Source organism: Pleurodeles waltl, chromosome 11, assembly GCF_031143425.1.
Source record: "Pleurodeles waltl isolate 20211129_DDA chromosome 11, aPleWal1.hap1.20221129, whole genome shotgun sequence".
NCBI classification, from domain to species: domain Eukaryota; kingdom Metazoa; phylum Chordata; class Amphibia; order Caudata; family Salamandridae; genus Pleurodeles; species Pleurodeles waltl.
This window is the reverse complement of record NC_090450.1, coordinates 904,604,111-904,623,410: the sequence shown is the minus strand read 5'-3', so window position 1 is coordinate 904,623,410 and position 19,300 is coordinate 904,604,111. Positions and strand designations below refer to the sequence as shown.

Here is a 19,300-nt window from a genome sequence, read left to right as displayed (position 1 = left end):
CTTGCTCTGCGACTTAATGCCCTCTGCAGGCTTCTGCCGGTACCTACTAGAGCCAGAAGCTTGTGGCAGCCATTGTGAATAAAATGTGCTTCGGCTATGATGTTCGGGGCTCGATGCCTTGCTACACAGTACAATCTTATACCATTTCTGAGTTTCTACAATGATCACAGCTCTGGGTGTGGTTTTGATCTAAGGCCTAGTCTTCGGCACCAGAGTGACAGTGTGCGGCTGGTGGTCTTCTGATTCACTAAGTAAGAGTGGTTACAGGCTGGGGAACTATTGTGCAATGCGAGTCCCAAGAGGCAGATTTCTCTTGCAGCTTGTGGGGGGTAGGGGGTGGAATCTTCTTCCCGAAAGACATCCAAGGTGCTGGAGTGGTCCTGCTGCTGCATGTACTGTGTCCCCAGCTGTGTTCCTTCCAGTAATTAGCTGTCTTCTTCGACTGGAAGGCGAGAAACGGGGTGCAGATGGTGGTGTTATTGTTGGGGGAGAGGTATATATGCACGCCTGGTGTTGATAAGTTCATGGATATTTTGTGTGGCATCGAGCACAGTATTGGAATGATGGTATTGCATTTGCAAGTGACAAACAGCCTGAAACTCTGCTGATCCTCAGAACGGGGCTGAGCTCAGACAGAACTCAACGACGACTATGGTTCTCCCGGTTTTGGTGAATAGTGTGCTGGTATGGACCTCAGCGAGCCCGATTCAAGAGACTGAAAGAGCACAGACTAGACCAAATGGGTAACGAAAGCAAACTCTGAGGCCCACTCATGCACACCTGAACCCGAAGACACAGAAAAGAAAAATAAATAATCAGTGATCATGTGTAATAACACAACTCTTGACTAGACACTTCTCAGAAAAACAACTTTCAAATGTCCGAGCCGAACACTAGATGGCAAAAATATGCTAAGCATGTTTATCTACAGCCATGCATGCTACAAACACACAAATATAAACACACACAGTTCAGTTCCGTGTACCATGCTAGTCAAAAAAATTATATAAAGTAACATACCGCAATCTTTTGTGACAACTATTAGTGATTTGGTTCAAGGCTGCTTGAGGAAATGTCTGTCATACAAGCTTGCAAATAAATGATTTTGTTAGAAAGAGAGAGAGAGAGAGAGTGTGAGTGTGAGTGTTTTTTTTTTTGCACAAAATGCAGTGGTATAAACACCCATGTTTCACAAGGAACAGCTCCCAGACCACTCAGAAGAACTTTACACCTGCCAGAGCTACTAGAATTATGTAGCAAGAAGGGACAAATTATGGAGCAAAGATATCTAAAACAGGTAGCAAAAATAGTAAATTATACAGGACAATTTCAGGCAGAATTGTTTTCATCCATTTGAGCTAAAGACAACATTCTCTGTAATATTTGCAAACGATTCAAACTATGTAGGAAATATGGTAAATTATAACTCTGTGGTAAATGTTGCAGCCACACAATCGTATAAATCCACTGGCCCTCATCACCTTCCTTTGTTTTATGAAATATTATTTCATTTAAGTTTTTAAAAAAAAGGAAAAAAAAAAAAACTACTTCTTATCACTGTCCATGGATGCACTTGGAAGATAACAGCTACTTCACACTATCCACAAAATAAACATGTAATATAATGCATAGATAAAAGTTAAAATGCAATAAGGTCGTACACTGCTGTATCAGCATTTTGATGACATTTGCAAACCACTCGACTCTTGGTCTCGCGGTTTTGGAGGCTATCAGAACCCCTCAATGGAAATTATGGACACAGTGAGACATTAGGTCTCGAATTACTGGATTATACTGTTTTGATATCTGCAGTGAAAAAACGAAATGATCAGTACATAATTATGTAATTAAGAGAGTTGAATTTTAAAGAATAAAACATATTTCCACTGTTCACAAAAACGAATTCAGTCTATAGATAGGAGAGATAGTTGAGCTGTTCTTTTCAAAGTGACTGGAAACAGAAAGTTAGGTTTTGTTTACCTTTCCCGAATAGACTGTTAATAGAACAACGAACAATAGTGAGAGCTGGTAGGTCACCCTTTCATAGTGAACACTACACCGCAGCTGATATAGCCAGTAGGAAAAACAGTGGGGAGATCGGGAAAGTAACTACAAAGAAAATAAAAAAAGGGAGCAGTGGCAGCCCCAAAACAAGCATACACACTTCTGGGTCGCAATAACCTCTGAAAACTGTAACCGGTGAAGACTGACAATGGAACCTGGCATAAGGAATGAAGCGGGAGTATCCCACGGAGACGATTTCACTGCGGGGTGTGTCAAGCTGTGAAATGTGCACAAATTCTCAGGGCCAGTGGACTATTGCGAGTCGGTGGCTGTGGCAACTACCATATAATTCTGGATTTACCACACTTTCCACATATAACTCAAAGTGTGTCTCCGGATATAGTTCATGCCATGTTCTTATTACGCAAGTACAACTAGAGCTCCAACTCGCTGCATAGGCCCATAATGTGAAGCTGTGAAAACCAAAAATGATGACCTTGAACAAGAACCTTTCCTATGATACAAGCATGAGATTTTGCCTTTGCAATGGAGTAATAAATATCAGAATTTGTGTTTATTACTACACATGCTCTAAAGTATACATATATATATATATGGAAAATGTCACTTACCCAGTGTACATCTGTTCGTGGCATTAGTCGCTGCAGATTCACATGCTGTGCACATCCTGCCATCTGGTATTGGGCTCGGAGTGTTACAAGTTGTTTTTCTTCGAAGAAGTCTTTTTTCGAGTCACGAGACCGAGGGACTCCTCCCATTTCGACTCCATTGCGCATGGGCGTCGACTCCATCTTAGATTGTTTTCCCCGCAGAGGGTGAGGTAGGAGTTGTGTATGCTAGTAATAGTGCCCATGCAATGGAGTGAATACGTATGTACATAATGAAGTTTAAAGTAATATATTTACAAATTTACAAATGTTCAAGATCAACTTCTAAACTGCTACGGGGTTCCGGGGAGGCGGGTGGGCGCATGTGAATCTGCAGCGACTAATGCCACGAACAGATGTACACTGGGTAAGTGACATTTTCCGTTCGATGGCATATGTAGCTGCAGATACACATGCTGTGCATAGACTAGTAAGCAGTTATCTCCCCAAAAGCGGTGGTTCAGCCTGGTCCACCGGAGCTCTTCTTAATTCGGTGTCGATCTGTTGTAACTAACCCGATACCGAACGCAAACAATACCGACGATTTTTCCGAGATTCTAACTAACTTTCCGACCCGAAACACGGAGCAAAAAGGAACACGTCCGAACCCGATGGCGGAAAAAAAACAATCTAAGATGGAGTCGACGCCCATGCGCAATGGAGTCAAAATGGGAGGAGTCCCTCGGTCTCGTGACTCGAAAAAAGACTCCTTCGAAGAAAAACAACTTGTAACACTCCGAGCCCAACACCAGATGGCGGGATGTGCACAGCATGTGTATCTGCAGCTACACATGCCATCAAACATATATATATATATATATATATATATATATATATATATATATATATATATATATATACACATATATATATATATATATATATACACATACACACATACATATTTTCAGTATCCAGTTCTGGTGCACCATAACAGATGCAACTCGCCTTGTTTTGCTCTCGACAGACTATTTTAACCTGTTTATTGGATTTTAATAACATACAAAGGAAAAACCTGTGATGGTCAGAAATTGACATAAGAAAGCATACATGGAACATACTGTCAAGGTACAGTAGTAGTAAGTCAACTTCCAAAGCGGCATGAACAACAATATTACCTGTTGTCATTTGTATATCCTCCCTCTTCCCCCTTAAGAGCCCCCCCTTTTTTTTGGAGTGTCCCCGCATAACAAAAAGGGCACGTGCTCAAATACATGCAGTGTCAGGTGTAGAGTAGTGTATAGCGGCTGAGTGTGACTAGCATAGGACTGCGATGAGGTGGTTTTGAGCACAAGAGAGCAACAACTAAGGAGGACCTGGGGGGCCCCAGTGAAAGCCCAAGAATGCATGCAGTGCTTAAATTAGCCTACTAAGAAGGATTAACTACATTGACTTCTACTAAGGGAGACACTGTGGCTGTTCGTTGTCTTTTCCAGTGTCTGTAAGGGTCTGTACAAGCACATCCCAATCAGCAATGGGGTATTTTTGTAGTCCTTGCGCCAACTCCCTGCTGAGCCAGTGGCCTTCAACCACTGCCCACTAGTCCAGGTCTCTACACTATGCTTTTGAAATAAGAAGGAGCTGCAAGTCTGTCTGGGACAGTGAATTCCGGAGTGTGAACCCCAAATCCCCTGGAAAAAAGTCCCCGTCAGATACCAACAGGCATAGTGGTCAACAACTGCAAAGCAACCTGAACTAAAACAACTTACACACCAAGAATTAGGAGCGAGACAACTTTACTAAGGCAGTTGCTTGGAGAAGGGTGCCTGCCCAGGGCCGGAACCGTGGGTGCCATCACCTTGGGGAGCCGCATAGAGCGTGTTCCAACGATCAACGTGAAACTGTGTGAAGAGGAGACAAGGTCAGAAGCCCACCACATCCCGCCAGACACTCGCCTGCAGTACACTCACCGGGTTCAAAATCTCAGTCTAGTAGGATAATACAACCAGGTATTGTCAGGGACAATGAGTACAAAAACCATTTGCTGTTGCTCTAACCGAGTCAAGGACTAGGTTGATTACGCCATACTAAATGAGTTAGTTGCCATTTGCAGCATCAGCAGAGGGAGCCCCATGGTGTCCTCCCTGGAACTGGATCACCTCCAAACTCCCCCCTCCACTGGTGTCACTTGACAGGGAAGGTGGATCCGGGTTCTGTATTGCTGCCGCTGTTTCCAGCACATCAAATCTATCAGCCCTAATCTGATCAGTAAAAGGGAGTGGCAGGAGTGGGAATCTCCATTGACGTCGTCCCATGTCCAATCCTTCAGTGGGGATCCCTGGAGACTTAGCGGTGGCACCCCTGCCAATTGTGCTTTCCTCTGTCCAATCTCAAGTGCCCTCTGGGCTGGTGAACATGTCAGTGCAACCAAAGACCATGATTTTCAGTTTGGCTGGGAAGAGGAGACCATATTTGAGGCCCAGGTCCCTAAAGCACCTCTTGACTCCTAAAAAGGAGCCCTTCGATATTGTACAGCCAGTGTGTAATAAGGGAAAATTATGATTTTATATTGTTTAAGAGAGAAAAGGGTTACAGTACGAGCCTTCTGAAGTATAAGGTCATTATAGTTGAGGAGTCCAGCGAATATCAGTCCGGGGAGAGCTCCAGGAAGAGGGTAGGTACTTAATGCACCCTCCCAACTACAAACACCAGACACAGCCCCTTTTTTTCAGAAGGGGGGGAATTTCTCAATTATAAAGCGCACGGTACGAGCTCTCAGAGTCTTACGGAAGACCACCTACTCGCAAGATGTGGTGCCTGGCCTCTGCATCTTTAGTATATCCCACAAGGAATGCAACTCTCAGAGATCCAGCAGGGCTTTTTCAAGTAATTTTCGTCAGTCCTCACACAGTACATTCAGGTTCAGAACCAGGGTGTCAGCTTTAGTTACCAGTGCAGTCTTGGTGTCTTCTATGGTGAGAAGAATCTGATCGAGTTTATAAGTTTCATCTGTCGTATTGCTGTGCCCAAGTTGTCAATGTCCAGCAATCTCGGAATATACACATTCTAGTGGGAGAAGTCTGGTTGGTTTGTCCTACTAATACGTGCAACGGGCAGCAGAAATGCTAGGCACTGGGTAGGGAAAGCGCATGATGTAGGACAATGCAATGTCTGGTCAGCCCCTATGGGTCTTACAGGAGGGATCCATGCATCTCCCCCAATCTGGCACAGGCATCTGGCACGGGTCCACAAGGCACCCGAGATGGTCAAGTGCAGGTGACATCTCCTCTGCAAATGGCCAATCAGCCGAGCAGAATGGGAAGCTTCCAGGGGCCTCCGCTCAGTGCAAGCCGGTCTGAGGAGTGATCGGAGGCCATTTTATTGTTGCCTTTCTACAGATGGTGCCAGAAGAGCTGGCCTGTAGACGGGAGGTGTGCTACCTTGCATCCGCCATCTTCTGCAGTTTGACATGCGCCTTGTTTGCTCTCAGTAGACAGTCTTTTTCCCTGTGCCATTGGAAAAATGGTGGACTGAACATGGCAAGTAGTGTGAATTATGGTGTTTGTTGTATGAAATACCTGGCAATTGTTAGGGCTCGTTTGGGTAACCTGTGTTTGTTTTTGTTTTTGACTTTTGTTTATTAAAGGACTTTCTGCATTCACCTGCCATGTACCCATTTTGAGATGCGCATGGCCTTCAGTTCAGCCATGCACCAACCACTGCTGACTGACAACTACCATCACTGCTGCTTTTATCAGTGCAGAGAGTGGCTCACCTCATGGTCTGGCCAGCAAGCTATTAGCACCCTCTTGCATATAGTCCAAAGCTGCCAACAGTATAAGATATTCAACTTAAAAGAAGAGGTTAGTTTATGTCATGCAAGCTATGTTATTCAGTAAAGAGTTACAAAACACAAAAAAAACAGTCATAACCTTGAATTCATTCGGATTTTTAGATAGCAACTGCAAGCTGGTATAGTCACACCTTCATTCATCTCTACTTGGCAGCTTCTCATGGCCCTCCGAGACACTGCTTGCACACGCAATTCACAGACTTTATGGGAGGAAATTTCTACAAGTAGGGGTATCAGCACTACATTATAAAATCGCCACACTCATCAGGTATGTCAGGCAAATGTGCACTTGAATTTAAAAATAGAATTTTCCCTACATGCTTCAAGCGGAGCCAATATCATCCTCAACCATGGCAACATTTTCTGCTTACGGAATGCAAATCCAGGTCTGCAGCATTTAGCATGCTGGCTTTACTCAACGTTTAGAGAGCAATATGAGGCTATGATGTTATCCTAAGACGCATTAGCTGATACAAAATTAATAGTGGAGCATTGTGAGCAGTGTGAAGAATGAGATTCAAATTACAGTTGCAGAATGTTATCCCACAGTGTTGCAAACTCCGACAAAGAGTAACAGAAAAGAATATACAGATAGGAATGTAAACGTCATTGTTATAAGGACAGAAAAAGTACTCCAATAAAAGATATAATATGGGAAAAATACGGAAAAAAACTACTTAGAGCTCTGCAAAGCAAGATAAGGAAGAAGCTGTAGAAGTTACAAGTACAGAAACATGGGGAGTGGCTTGCAACTTCTTTTGTATGTATTACACTTGTGCAGCGTAAACTTAACAATGAAGCAACAGGGTACTGTACGTTACACAGAGAGGTTGGAAGACAATCTTCAAGATCGTGTACATCAAGTGGGAATTATACAAGTACATTTCACATTTGTAGACCTAGGTAGAATGAGTGCTTTGCTCAGGATCACAAAATATTGAGATTGAGACTGAGCCAAGCACTCAAGCTGGAATTCGAACCTGGGTCCCCAGGTTCCAAGATCAGACAATCTAGCCACTAAGCCATATCTCCTCCCCCACTAGGCCACATTCCTGAATAAACACAAACACCAGAGTGGAAGTGCCTATTGGGAATTATAAGTGTCCTTAGCAGCTAATCTTTACTGTCAACCGTTGGTCATGCTACATCAATCTCTCATTTTAGGAGCTTATCTTGCTCTTGGAACAAAGAAAAACAGGAGCTCTCGACAAAAAGTTTGTAACAGAAATTCTTACAAAAAAGGACACTGCAAATTTTAAGGAAACATTGGTATGGGGCAGTGGCTTCATTTCAGGCACTCAGCATAGCCAAAAGACCAAATGTCTAAAGGAAGTTTAGCTATCCTTTGTTCAAATATGTGTGCAAATAAATGCTACTTTTCCATATATGTTGGCAATCTGGTTACAGTGATAGCCCTGTCTAATACTTAACAGTAATCCAAACTATAGCTCAAACATTTCAAGGATTTAGTAAGTGCAACAGCCCAATTTACAATTAACCACCAACCATGAAAATAGTGCCCTCACTTCAACTTAACATCTTCTAATTTTAATAATAACTTGTATCACATGGAAAATGTACTCCAGAAAATTCCACAGAAATCATCTCATCCTAAATATGTATAGCATGGGAAACGTTTTACTAAATGCCTTCCAAAGTACTGGCACCAGAGATTTTAATAGGATATGTCCTGTTGATTTTCCAATTAATTATGCACATTTAAGTTTTTATAAAACATTTTTAGATATTTTTTTTTTCCTCAAGTTTGTTTCATTTTGTTCAGAATTTCTCTATTTTGTATAGGATAGAGTGTAACCGTTTCCCTTACAAGTGAAAAGAGAACAGTTTGTAATCAATGGTTTGTATGAGACTAAAGGAGTCACATGGTCGTGAACAATTAGTTGCATGTTTGATAAATTGAAGATCTCTGCTTATGCTGATATGTGTTAAGTTCTCTCTCCAATGGTACGCTCACCATGCAGGAGCACTGGGCAAGAGATACAGGCCAGATGTCCTAGGTGGTTCTGGGACTGTGTTAACAGACAAGATCACTGCAAAAACACAATTTTTGAAAGCAGTGTCTTCAAAAGATTGGGAACTTAATATTAACTTCTGTTTCAGCACTAGTCAGTGTGTATACTTAGCACTGCTAAGGACCTACCCAGGACGGTAAACTGCTTGTAGGAGAAGATTGCATAATAAAGCTAATAGAATAATCTATAACAGATGGGGCGCTTGCCCTAATTACTTGTCAGCAGATCTAAAAGCATGATGCATATTCTTTGGCCAGAGGTCTTTTTCCATCATACAAAAACAGACCAACTGAAAATATTGCTGATTTACCAGACAATATAGGTAATTTTGCTCTAAGTAATCATCATACCTGATTCTAGGTGATTTCAATGTTTGCCTTTAGTCATCCCAAGCATTATCCTCAAATTTCTTAGAAAGCTAAGTTTACAATTTGCAGCTACTTGCAGATGCCCACCAGCCAAGGGGTGACCTCCTCAACCCTGATTTGTTCTCTGCAGTCACTAAATACAGTATCTGTCCCTGCATGCCCATTGCTTGGTTAGATCAATTGGGGGAATCAGTCACAGGAGAAGTTTCCGCAAGTTCTCAAACAATCGCAAACCTTTTCTCTCAAACACACTATTAACAAGAGATTAGAGAGTTCTTTCACTTGCACTAAGATCATAAGTACTATTTCATCGGCCTTCATCATCACATTTATTGCTATGAATCCACAATGCCATCTTCCAGCCACCAATTCAAACCTAACCCACTATTTGGGCAGAATACCACCAGCACCAAACACACTATATCTGTGTGAACATGCACGAATACTACACTTCCATGTATCAGCCTAGCCATAGAATTGTTTAGTCACTGATGACCTATTAGTCCTTCTAGCCAGAAAGACCCAAATTAACTTGCATGACAACTAATGTGAGAGGACCTCTCTTTACATTTCTAGATAAAATCAGCAACATTAGGGCATTAATAACAAAAGGTCCTTTCCCTTAATTCTCAGACTCCGGAATACCTGCTTCCTTCAGCTTCACCCACCTCATTTTTAAGATCTCTTCTCTAAACAATTGAGCTTCCCAAATGATCTCTACACAGCCTACATCATGAAACAACAGGCCCAATTTCTCACCCTAGATTTAACTCTGCTCTTTAACTCACTTACTCAAGGCACAGTGCCTGACAAACTGAAACCAACTATGATCAAATCCATGTTAAAAAGGCCAGGGTTACCCCAATCGGACTTCAACAGTCTGCATCAGATTTAGCCTTATTTACCACAAATACCAGAGAAGTCCCCCTCCCTTCAAGAACTACAGTCACCCGTCATATCAAAAGTATTACACTCTTAACAAGCCGGGTTCTGACCAAGTTGCAGTACTGAACGGGATGTCACCTCTGTCCTGGATGACCTAAGACTGGTACTGAATAAAGGAGGAATCATCATTCTAGAGCGGTCAGAGCTGTTGTTAGCCTTTGACATCGCCATCATTCCATAACTCGGGGAGTGGTTAAGCACCAGCCAATATGGTTGCACCATAAAGAAGCTCCGTAACACCTAAAATGAATCCCCCTCGCATATGCCTAATAATCCACCGCCAGACCAGTAAAGGCTGCGTCGCCAGAACAGCCTTGGAACGAACGGTGTGCCCGCTGATCATCAAGACCCTCCCATGGCAACATAGTAGGCAGCGACTGCAGCCTGGCTAAAGAAGATGGCCGCCTGAAGAACTACCCATTCTGTCCCATTCAGGACCTCAAAAGTTCATTGGAACCAAAATTGTACGCTGTAACAGCTGATGTCACGCTCTTTGTGCAGACCTCAAGAAAGTCACAGAAAAGGTAACAGCTGCTGAGTAGGACATTGCTCTTCTACAGTCCACCTCCAAAAGATTAGAGTCAAGTGCAGTTCCTTACTAAAGAAAATGAGGATTGTGGCCCGCCTTAAGGACAAGGAGGGAGAGGTAGGAGGAATAATATTAGAGTGGTGGGGTTCCGGAGGGTGCAGCGTGTTGGAACTTTTCTTGAAGGACAGTATTACAAAGACACTTTATCCTAAGAGATGGCCAACATTTTTAAAAATAGAACAGGCACATAAGGCACCAGTCCCCCATCATGACCAGGGGCCCCTTCCAGAGCAATTATTGTGAGTGTCTTCAACTTTCGAGATAGATGCAATCTTGCAGGTAGCACGGTCCTGAGGTGACCTCCAGTTTGAGAACACCACAATCCAGTTCTTCCTGGATGTCCTGCTTTAGATGCAGAGGCAACAAGACAGTTTTCAGGAAGTCAAAATGCACTCAGAGCGCGAGCTTAAATATATGATGCTCTTCCTGGTGTGCTAAAGGGTGGTTGCGGAGGGCAAGACATGGCATTTCAGCACACCAAAGGAACCCTGGGAGTTGATGGATGGGTGGCACACCCCGGGCCTCAGGGCTAAGGATGAGGAGACAGGGGGGCATTGAGGACATGGTAGAGGAGGTGATCCCCTAAACAGTCCAGATCCTGGACAAAACTCGGGAAAAGCACCATCATCATAAACTGCTGACTCTGCGATATGGTGCAGTGGGGGACTTCTGTGACTAGTACACAGCCACACTTCATTAACTCTAGGCGCCAGGGTGCGAGGCGAGTCCCTGGTTAATGGGATTTAAAAAAGAAAAATGAGATTGGCCTTCCCTGCAAAGAGTGGGGGAAGGTAGTGTATATGCATAATCATTGGGTGGGGGTGGGGGGGTGGGGGGCTTGAGGGGTCCTTGGGAGTCTGGTACAAATATTTGGTTTAGATGTGGGACAGTCCAGACGAAAGGTAAATTGTGGACTAAAAGTAAATGTTCTTTTCTAGTCTGACTAGAAGGCTAGTAAAGGAGGCACTGGCCCACCAATGAGATTTAAGGTATTATTATGGGGGACAGGTACTCTGCAGGTTGTGGAGTGGGCAGTTTTAAGTCTGCTTTGCAGGGTAGCAGGGTGGAGAGGGTTGGTTTGTTGTGGACAATTGTTGGGAGTTTGTCTGTCAGTTTTCTACCATTGCTCAAGACATTGAGCAGCTAGGTTGGTGCATGGGGTGGTGCGGGTTCCATTGGAAGGGAAGGGAGGGGTGGGAAATTGGGCAGGCATGGGACCGCCAGCAAGTATATACTATGTTAAAAGTATAAGTATGATACCCGAATGGCGATAGCAGAGGTACAATCTCTAAATATGCTAACATGGAATGTCAACGGCTCGGATAGCAAAAATCAAGCATACCACAGCCTTGCAATATTTGAGCATGCATACTCTAGACCTAGTAGTGTCGCAGGAGACATATGAAGGGGAACCAATATAAGGATATAGACACGTTTGGATATACCCTGCTGGCACATGATGGTATACCACAGATTCTACAGAAACAGGCATCCTTCTAAAAAGATCAATAACTATTGCCACAGCACACCTAGTGGGATTCCCTAAGCCACTATGTGGTGATATCAGGTGTCTAGGAGGGCCACAAAATGAATGTTTGCTCTGTATATGTACTGCCAAAGCTGCAGACATCAGCGCTGGCAGACATAGGGAACTTACTGTTGGAAATGCAACTCAGGCTCTTCATGCTAGGAGGTGATTTGAACTTAGTGGCAGACCCTGAGGTGGATAGGGACTTGTGAACCATGACTCAGGGTGACACAGAGTTCATAGGGCCTTCCTGGCTGCATTGGGTTTGGTGGACTTGTGGCGGGAACACAATCCTGGGTCGAGACAATACACCTATTATTCAGCAGAGAATGGCAGTTAGTCCCGTTTGTACTACCTGCTCACCCTAATGGCCCATATGGAAAGGCTTGGGGGTACCCTCCATAGGCCACAAGGGATCTCTGATCACTCTCCAGCAGGAGTGACTTTATTGGACCCAACTATGACACACCATGCCTACTAGACTGGACACATGGCACTTGAGGGACAGGACCGTCAGGGATAAGTTGAGAGAAAGGGGGCAGATCAGTATTTTAAAGAAAACATGGGTTCTGTAGACTCAGCATGCATTTTGTGGGAGGCCTTCAAAAAAGTTATTTGGGGTCATGCACAGGAGTTAATAGGGGGAGGGAGAAGGAACAGATTGCAGTGTGACAAGGTTGAGTGGGACACTGATGCTTTAGAGACTAGGCGCTCAAAGGCTGGGGGAGGTGGCAAGAACTGTGTAAGTTGGCGGAACATCAGGCCCGGGCTCAAGCATTAGCAATCCAACAAAGACTTTATGATGCTGGGGCTAAAGCTAACAAACTGCTGGCGTGGCTCGATAAGCAAGATCGGGAGCAGAATTGGGTCAGGGAGATAATAGACACTGATGGGTCGACGCAAGTGTCCAATGATGATATCGCAAACCTATGCCACAGAGATCCAGGAGTCTGAGGCAGACTGTGCAGACCTCCTGAAACATGTTCAGTGCCATGACTGTCGGAGGAAGAGGACAGGGAAGCCCTGGAGGCTGGCCTGACTGAGGATGAAGTTACCCTCACTGTATGGAGCCTCCAGTCAAGGAAGGCAGTGGAACAAAGTGGTCTACCGGCAGAGCTCTTTAAATGCATGACGAACAAAGTGGTGAAACATATGCTGGCCACGGTTCAGGAAGCGAGAAAGGAAGGGAGGCTACTGGCGGCTCCGCAAACACATTGGTAATTAAGAAGGTAAGCCCCTGATGCAGTATGGTGCCTATAGGCCCATCTCCCTGTTGAATATGGAGGTTAAGGTATTGACGAAGATCTTTGTTCAACACAGGGGCACTCAAGAGGGGTGTCCACTGTCCCCCGCCCCCCCCCCCTCCCCATATTGTTTGCTCCTCCACTCTAGCCTCTGGCGGCCTGGGTCTGCCTGGACCCCTTGGTAAGAGGCATCGGGACCCGTGAGACAAACACATTTCCCTCTATGCTGTATGCCGCTAATCCGAGTTGGTCAATCAATAGGATAATTCAGATTTTCTGAATCTTGAAGGAACACCAGGATTCCAGGATTTCAAATAAACTGGGATAAATCCTTGGTATTTCCGTTGGTGGGGGGGAAACACACCGCCCCCCCCCCCCTCCCCCCCCATTGCCCCACCTCCACCCTGCTGCCTCCTGACTGCTCCGCAACAATCGTCCAAGATGGGTTTATGTGTTTGGGTATTTATGTTACTAGAGACCCGGAACACTTCATGCAGGTGAACCTTCTTCCACAGTTGGACAGTCTAAATAGTGATGTGGAACAATGGAAGACCCTTCCGCTATCGCTTATTGGGAGGGCTGCCCTGTATAAAATGATGACACTACCAAGGATACTATATGTAGTCCGCAACACTCCATACAGGGTCACACCAGAGGAAATTGAGCGGGAATTGTTACTGTGGGATGGAGATAATTCTCGCACTGCATTGTGTAAACTGCAATAGGGAGTGTACGAGGGGGACCAGCTGTGGTGTGGGCTTGGGACCCAACCAATGGAGAGTGAACCACATGTGAACCTGGTGAAGGTGGAACGGTGGAAAAATTCTCATTACTTAAAGAAAGGAATTTTCTTTTTCTTTCTTTTTTGAGGGGACCCAGTTTTTCTTATGAAGCTGTGAAGACCGGGGATGCTTACTGAGAAAGACGAGGAGCCAGAACTCATAGGATCACATTCCCCTGCTGTCTTGCTGGCCTGGAGGTCGGGACACCTGTGCTTGATAGCGCAACACTATTTCGGTGAGGCAGGGCTGAAAACAACTCTAGCCGGGATCCTTTTTGGAGAAAATGAAGGGCAAGAGCAATCTAAGCACTGCTCCGCTGGCAGCTAGGCTTAACAATCTGAAACACGAAATTGTGAAAGTGTCTATTTTTTACACAAAGGCATCGAGAGAGAGAGAGACAGACACACACACACCATTAGAATCAACTCTGGTTTAATTAACAAGCATCCGTTAATTGGTAATGAACCAACAGTTTTAACCATTGATGCTTTTGCCAGAAATAACCACCATATTAGAACTATCCTATTGCGTATGCCTAAAAGCTACAGGAACCCGCACTCCAGATAGTTTAGTAAAGATTCCAGGGAGGAAAACCATTAGCTGCACTCCACTCTTAAGTCTACCTAGAGTTCAGGCCCTCACAGCCAGAATGAGGACAGCGCATGAGCTGACAATTAAGAGGAGGAAGGCAACCATCAAGCAGGAAAACCTGAAGCTTGGAAGGAGCCTGTCAAGGCAATGACATTAGTAGCTTTTCGCAAATAGTTAACTCGAAAAAACATAGTTCTAACTAATGAGTGGATTGCATGGGTGTAGCATCAGGATGGCGGAGTCCTGATCCTTCAACCTTTCCAGAATGGAAGTCTTGGTTCCTGACACTGTATAGTATGGAAAGCAGTCAGTGTAGGGGCCGGAAGGTGCGGAAACGTGGAGCCCCTGATTTGATCTCGACTAACTACCTGGATGGAGAGTATTAGTAAATGAGGCATTTGCTGGGGCAGGGGACAAGTCAGAGGCTCTTTAACCTTCCACTTCGAGACATGGCTAGATCCTTCCACCTTGCGCTCTTCTGATCATGTGAACACCACTCTTTAGGAGATGTATAGGCTTTTTTTTCCAATCTGGTTGTAAATGTGAGGGGTATCCCTGTATACGTTCTTTGACACAAAACGTGTAATTTAAGGCGCAGAGACTAATCCTTACTCTTGTTTTTGGGAATTAATTGGCCATATCTTTTATTCTTTTGGATGTTGACAGCTAAAGGAACAGTAAAGGATCCATGAATTACTCAGAAGTTGAATATATCCAACGGGAATTGGTTTGATGGTTCTATGATACACACTTTGGGGGTCATTCTGACCCTGGCGGTCTTTGACCGCCAGGGTCGCGAATGACGGAAGCACCGCTAACAGGCTGGCGGTGCTTCCATGCCCATTCTGACCGCAGCGGTAAAGCCGCAGTCAGAAAACCGGGACCGGCGGTTTCCCGCCGGATTTCCCCCGGCTGGGCGAATCAGTCAGGGCAGCGCTGCAAGCAGCGCTGCAATGGGGATTCTGACCCCCTTCCCGCCAGCCTGTTTCTGGCGGTTGTCACCGCCAGGAAGAGGCTGGCGGGAACGGGTGTCTTGGGGCCCTGGGGGCCCCTGCACTGGCCATGCCACTGGCATGGGCAGTGCAGGGGCCCCCTAACAGGGCCCCATGAAGCTTTTCACTGTCTGTCTAACAGACAGTGAAAAGCGTGACGGGTGCAACTGCACCCGTCGCACGCCCGCAACACCGCCGGCTCCATTCGGAACCGGCTTCTGTGTTGCAGGCCTCCTTCCCGCTGGGCTGGCCGGCGCTACCATGGGTAGCGCCGGCCGGCCCAGCGGGAAGGTTGGAATGCCGGCAGCGGTCTTTTGACCGCGTAGCGGCCAAATGGCGGTTCCCGCCTGGCGGGCGGCAACCGCCGCCCGCCAGGGTCAGAGTGACCGCCTATATGACTTCACACAATTTTAACTGGTTTGGTTGTTACTGATTATTTGATTTTAATCAGCATGATGTTCTTCAGTACTATATCTTTTTGATTGCACTATTGTATATCCGATTCATCATGGCATCATCAGGGCCTGCACTTTATTATGTGTGATTTATATACATTAACTATTCATGCTGCTAACTGTACTCAATTTGATGGAGCATATGCACTTACCGTATGCTGCACAAATGTAATTGCACTGAAATAGTTTATAGCATCCGATTCATTTGATGAAGCTCAATACCAGGCTCCCTGCTACTGTATTGATGCTACTTAAAAGTGCCATACCCGTTTCTTCATAGCAAATACTGTGGTTTCAGCACCTGCATGCCATATTCGAGGGGTCATAAATCAGTCACTTGTTGTCTCTTCTATATATGATTTGCACTTTGACATTTGACTGGTTTAAGTGGTTAATAACTGGTCTAAGGAAATGTATATGCTGCTATTTTGCACAGTCTTTATGCCTGCAGGTAATGGTATATGAATTATAGATATGTATAGCCCCCCTTAAAAAATGGATCTGAATCTTGAGACCCATATCTTGAAAACTGATTATATGATCTGTGGTCCACAAACCTGAAACACTAGACCTATTTTTTTATTAAGAGAAAGACCACTGTGAAGGTTAATGATTTCCCCTATTTGAGAGTCACCTTTGGCTCCAAAAGCACATGGCTCTCCTATATTTCAAACAGATCCCTTTGATTTAACCACTTTGCCGGCCCATTTGATTTGGCAAAGAACAACGGCAGTAAATCAATTGTATTGACCCTTAAAACTTATAAACGCAACTGTCTGCCAGTCTGGACCTATAGAGCTGTCATATGGGTTTATGAGGTCTTCTCCAAATTACAGCAGAAGAAGAATCACTTTTGCAGACGCCCGACAGGCCTACCTCCATCAAGCCCCCGTTATTTCCTCCATAAGGAACTGGGTCTAACATACCTAGATGATCATATTAAATTGGTCCCATTGCTCATCTGGATTTCAGTATGGGAAAATCAGCATGTTAGCATCAACCTTGAGATGATTACTGATTGCTTAGCACGTTACAATGGCCACAAGATCACTTGGATGCTGCATATTGCCAACATAACTAAAGCCACTGGAATATCAGATATCAATCTCCTCAACTAATTGTCAAGGGGGCACCCTAAAGGCAAGAAAACTATGATGTTCTCCAATGCTAACAGAGGGGAGGGGCATCAAGGAAAATACCATGCAAGAACATACCCTCATCAGAACATCTGAGGACAGGGAACCTTACTTGATCCTGGTTAAAAATGTTTGAGAGAAGTCACTTATGACTAAATTTCACCAGAGCATGAGGAGGAGCTACCTTTGTTTCCAACAGGGTCAACTTGAATCGGCATCTATTTTAATTTGCCCATTGCAACAAAACCTCCTCCTTCATTTTGTTCTCTTTGTAAATATTATGAATCTATCAAATGGCAATGTCTTCTATCTGTTTTTAAGCCATATGGATTTTAGAAGCATACACCTGCTTTTTATTTTACGTGATAGCTCTGTAATCCAGTGATCTGCTATGTGGTAGGGTGCTTTTTAAAAAGAATACACTGTATGACTGTAATGCATTAAGGTTGAAAAATGTCCTTTTATCACTGTGTCACACTATAATAGATGTGCTTTTTTATCTGTTGTCGTACGTCCTTTTTGTTTATTTGACAAAAATCAAATAAAAGCTTTGACTGATTGACTGTTCCACAGCCCCTATAACTGTCGGTGCCCTATAGCCTTAGTGTTCTTCCACGTCATAATGTATATGTTCTCACTTGTCCCAGTGACTGCGCTTTCCTGAATGTGAGTCAATGTGTTCACTGTCACAATGCTCATGTAGTCATTGTTTTGGTAACTTGGAATTTATTGTCTGGAGGTCAGTGTATTGCTAGTCTGGTGTTGGTTTATTGTATAAACTGTGCAGGTACCAGTTTGGCTCTGGTGCTAGGTGACTGATGTACCATGGATTGAGTTTCTTTATATCCATTAAAAAATATTGAAGATGTCTATACAACAGAGCGTAATTCTCAGAAGCAGAGTACCTAACACAAATGAGTAACAAGGCCCCCCCACCCTCTCAAATTGCCACCACAATCACTGTAAATAATGTTATTACCATTGCTTAATTACATATGTAAAATAAAATAAACTAATTGTGGGAATAGTTTAAGAATCAAATGTTTACAAAATGGAAACCAGCCTACCTCTTTTTGCATAATTGACGTCCATGTCTTTAAAGTGCACAACAACAAAATCAGAAGACTTGAAAAGAATACTCTCTACAATATCTTCTCGTTTTGGACCCACACTGGATTCTGTAGTTATTTTATGAGCTGCATCAAGCACCAAATCGCACTACGATCAAAGAAAGTTCATGATTAGTATTGCCAACGTCCACTCATTGTTGTTCATTCATTATTATGTTTTCCTGCACAAAATAACAGTAACCATCAGGTAACACTGTAGCACATACTGGGGCAAATACAAATCACATATTTATCACTGAGCAACCACACTGGCCAAACAAAACGTTGCTAAACCAGGTTGCAGAACAGAGCTTTAACATTTCTGTTTGAAAAAACAAGCAGCTGCATAAATTCAATCACAAGCTGTAGAAGATAATCAAAATCTCTTAATTATTTCTTAACTAAATTGTACATTATGCTGATCCACTTTACTTGATCAAGTATAACAATATGGCCAGCTTTGGGTCCTGGAGCATTTTGGTACAAGTTTGTTCTTGGCCGCATGGGCAGCTCTCTTGTACACTGCTCTACCAGCAGCACTGAGAGTAAACAGGGCGCTTTTGGCTACTTCATTGTTGGAGTATGATGCAGGGCTATCCTCTCTCTCAACTTTTTTTTTTTTTAACCTTGTGTATTGAACCTTCAGCCTGCTGGGTACGAATTGACCCTACGTTGACTGATTAAGGACTGGAAGTTAGACAGTACTTCGATATACACAGCTGATATCCTGCTTGATGTAGTAGATCCACTTCCAACGTTTTCCAAAAATCTTCGTTGTGCAGGAATTTAGGGAACACTTGGGCTACCCTGTAAACTGAAGAAAATTAGTTATCCTGAAAAATAAATGAGTGGGATGCACGTGAGATCAAGTCCAGGGGCATCCAAATAACAGAATAACGCTTTAAATAGCTAGGGTAAAGAAGTCAAACACAAGGAAGGTTAGATTTTAAAGTAGATGCACAGAGTTGGCACACACTCCAGATTATGATGCTGGAGAGGGCAGGCATCTTTAAAATAAGACTGCTTACCAAAACCTCATAGGCACTACAACACAACCTATCCG

At 44.0% G+C, this 19,300-nt stretch overlaps 1 protein-coding gene across 11 annotated transcripts in view; it reads right to left on the bottom strand.

Annotated features, from left to right (window-relative positions):
* Positions 1 to 19,300, bottom strand: part of ATXN2 (ataxin 2) — a 1,121,476-nt gene that overhangs the window by 952,072 nt on the left and 150,104 nt on the right. For all 11 annotated transcript variants that reach the window (XM_069214846.1, XM_069214840.1, XM_069214837.1 and 8 more), the window contains exon 5: positions 18,196 to 18,346. In XM_069214846.1, the coding sequence (XP_069070947.1) occupies positions 18,196 to 18,346 (151 nt within the window). The remainder of the gene's footprint in view (positions 1 to 18,195; positions 18,347 to 19,300) is intronic.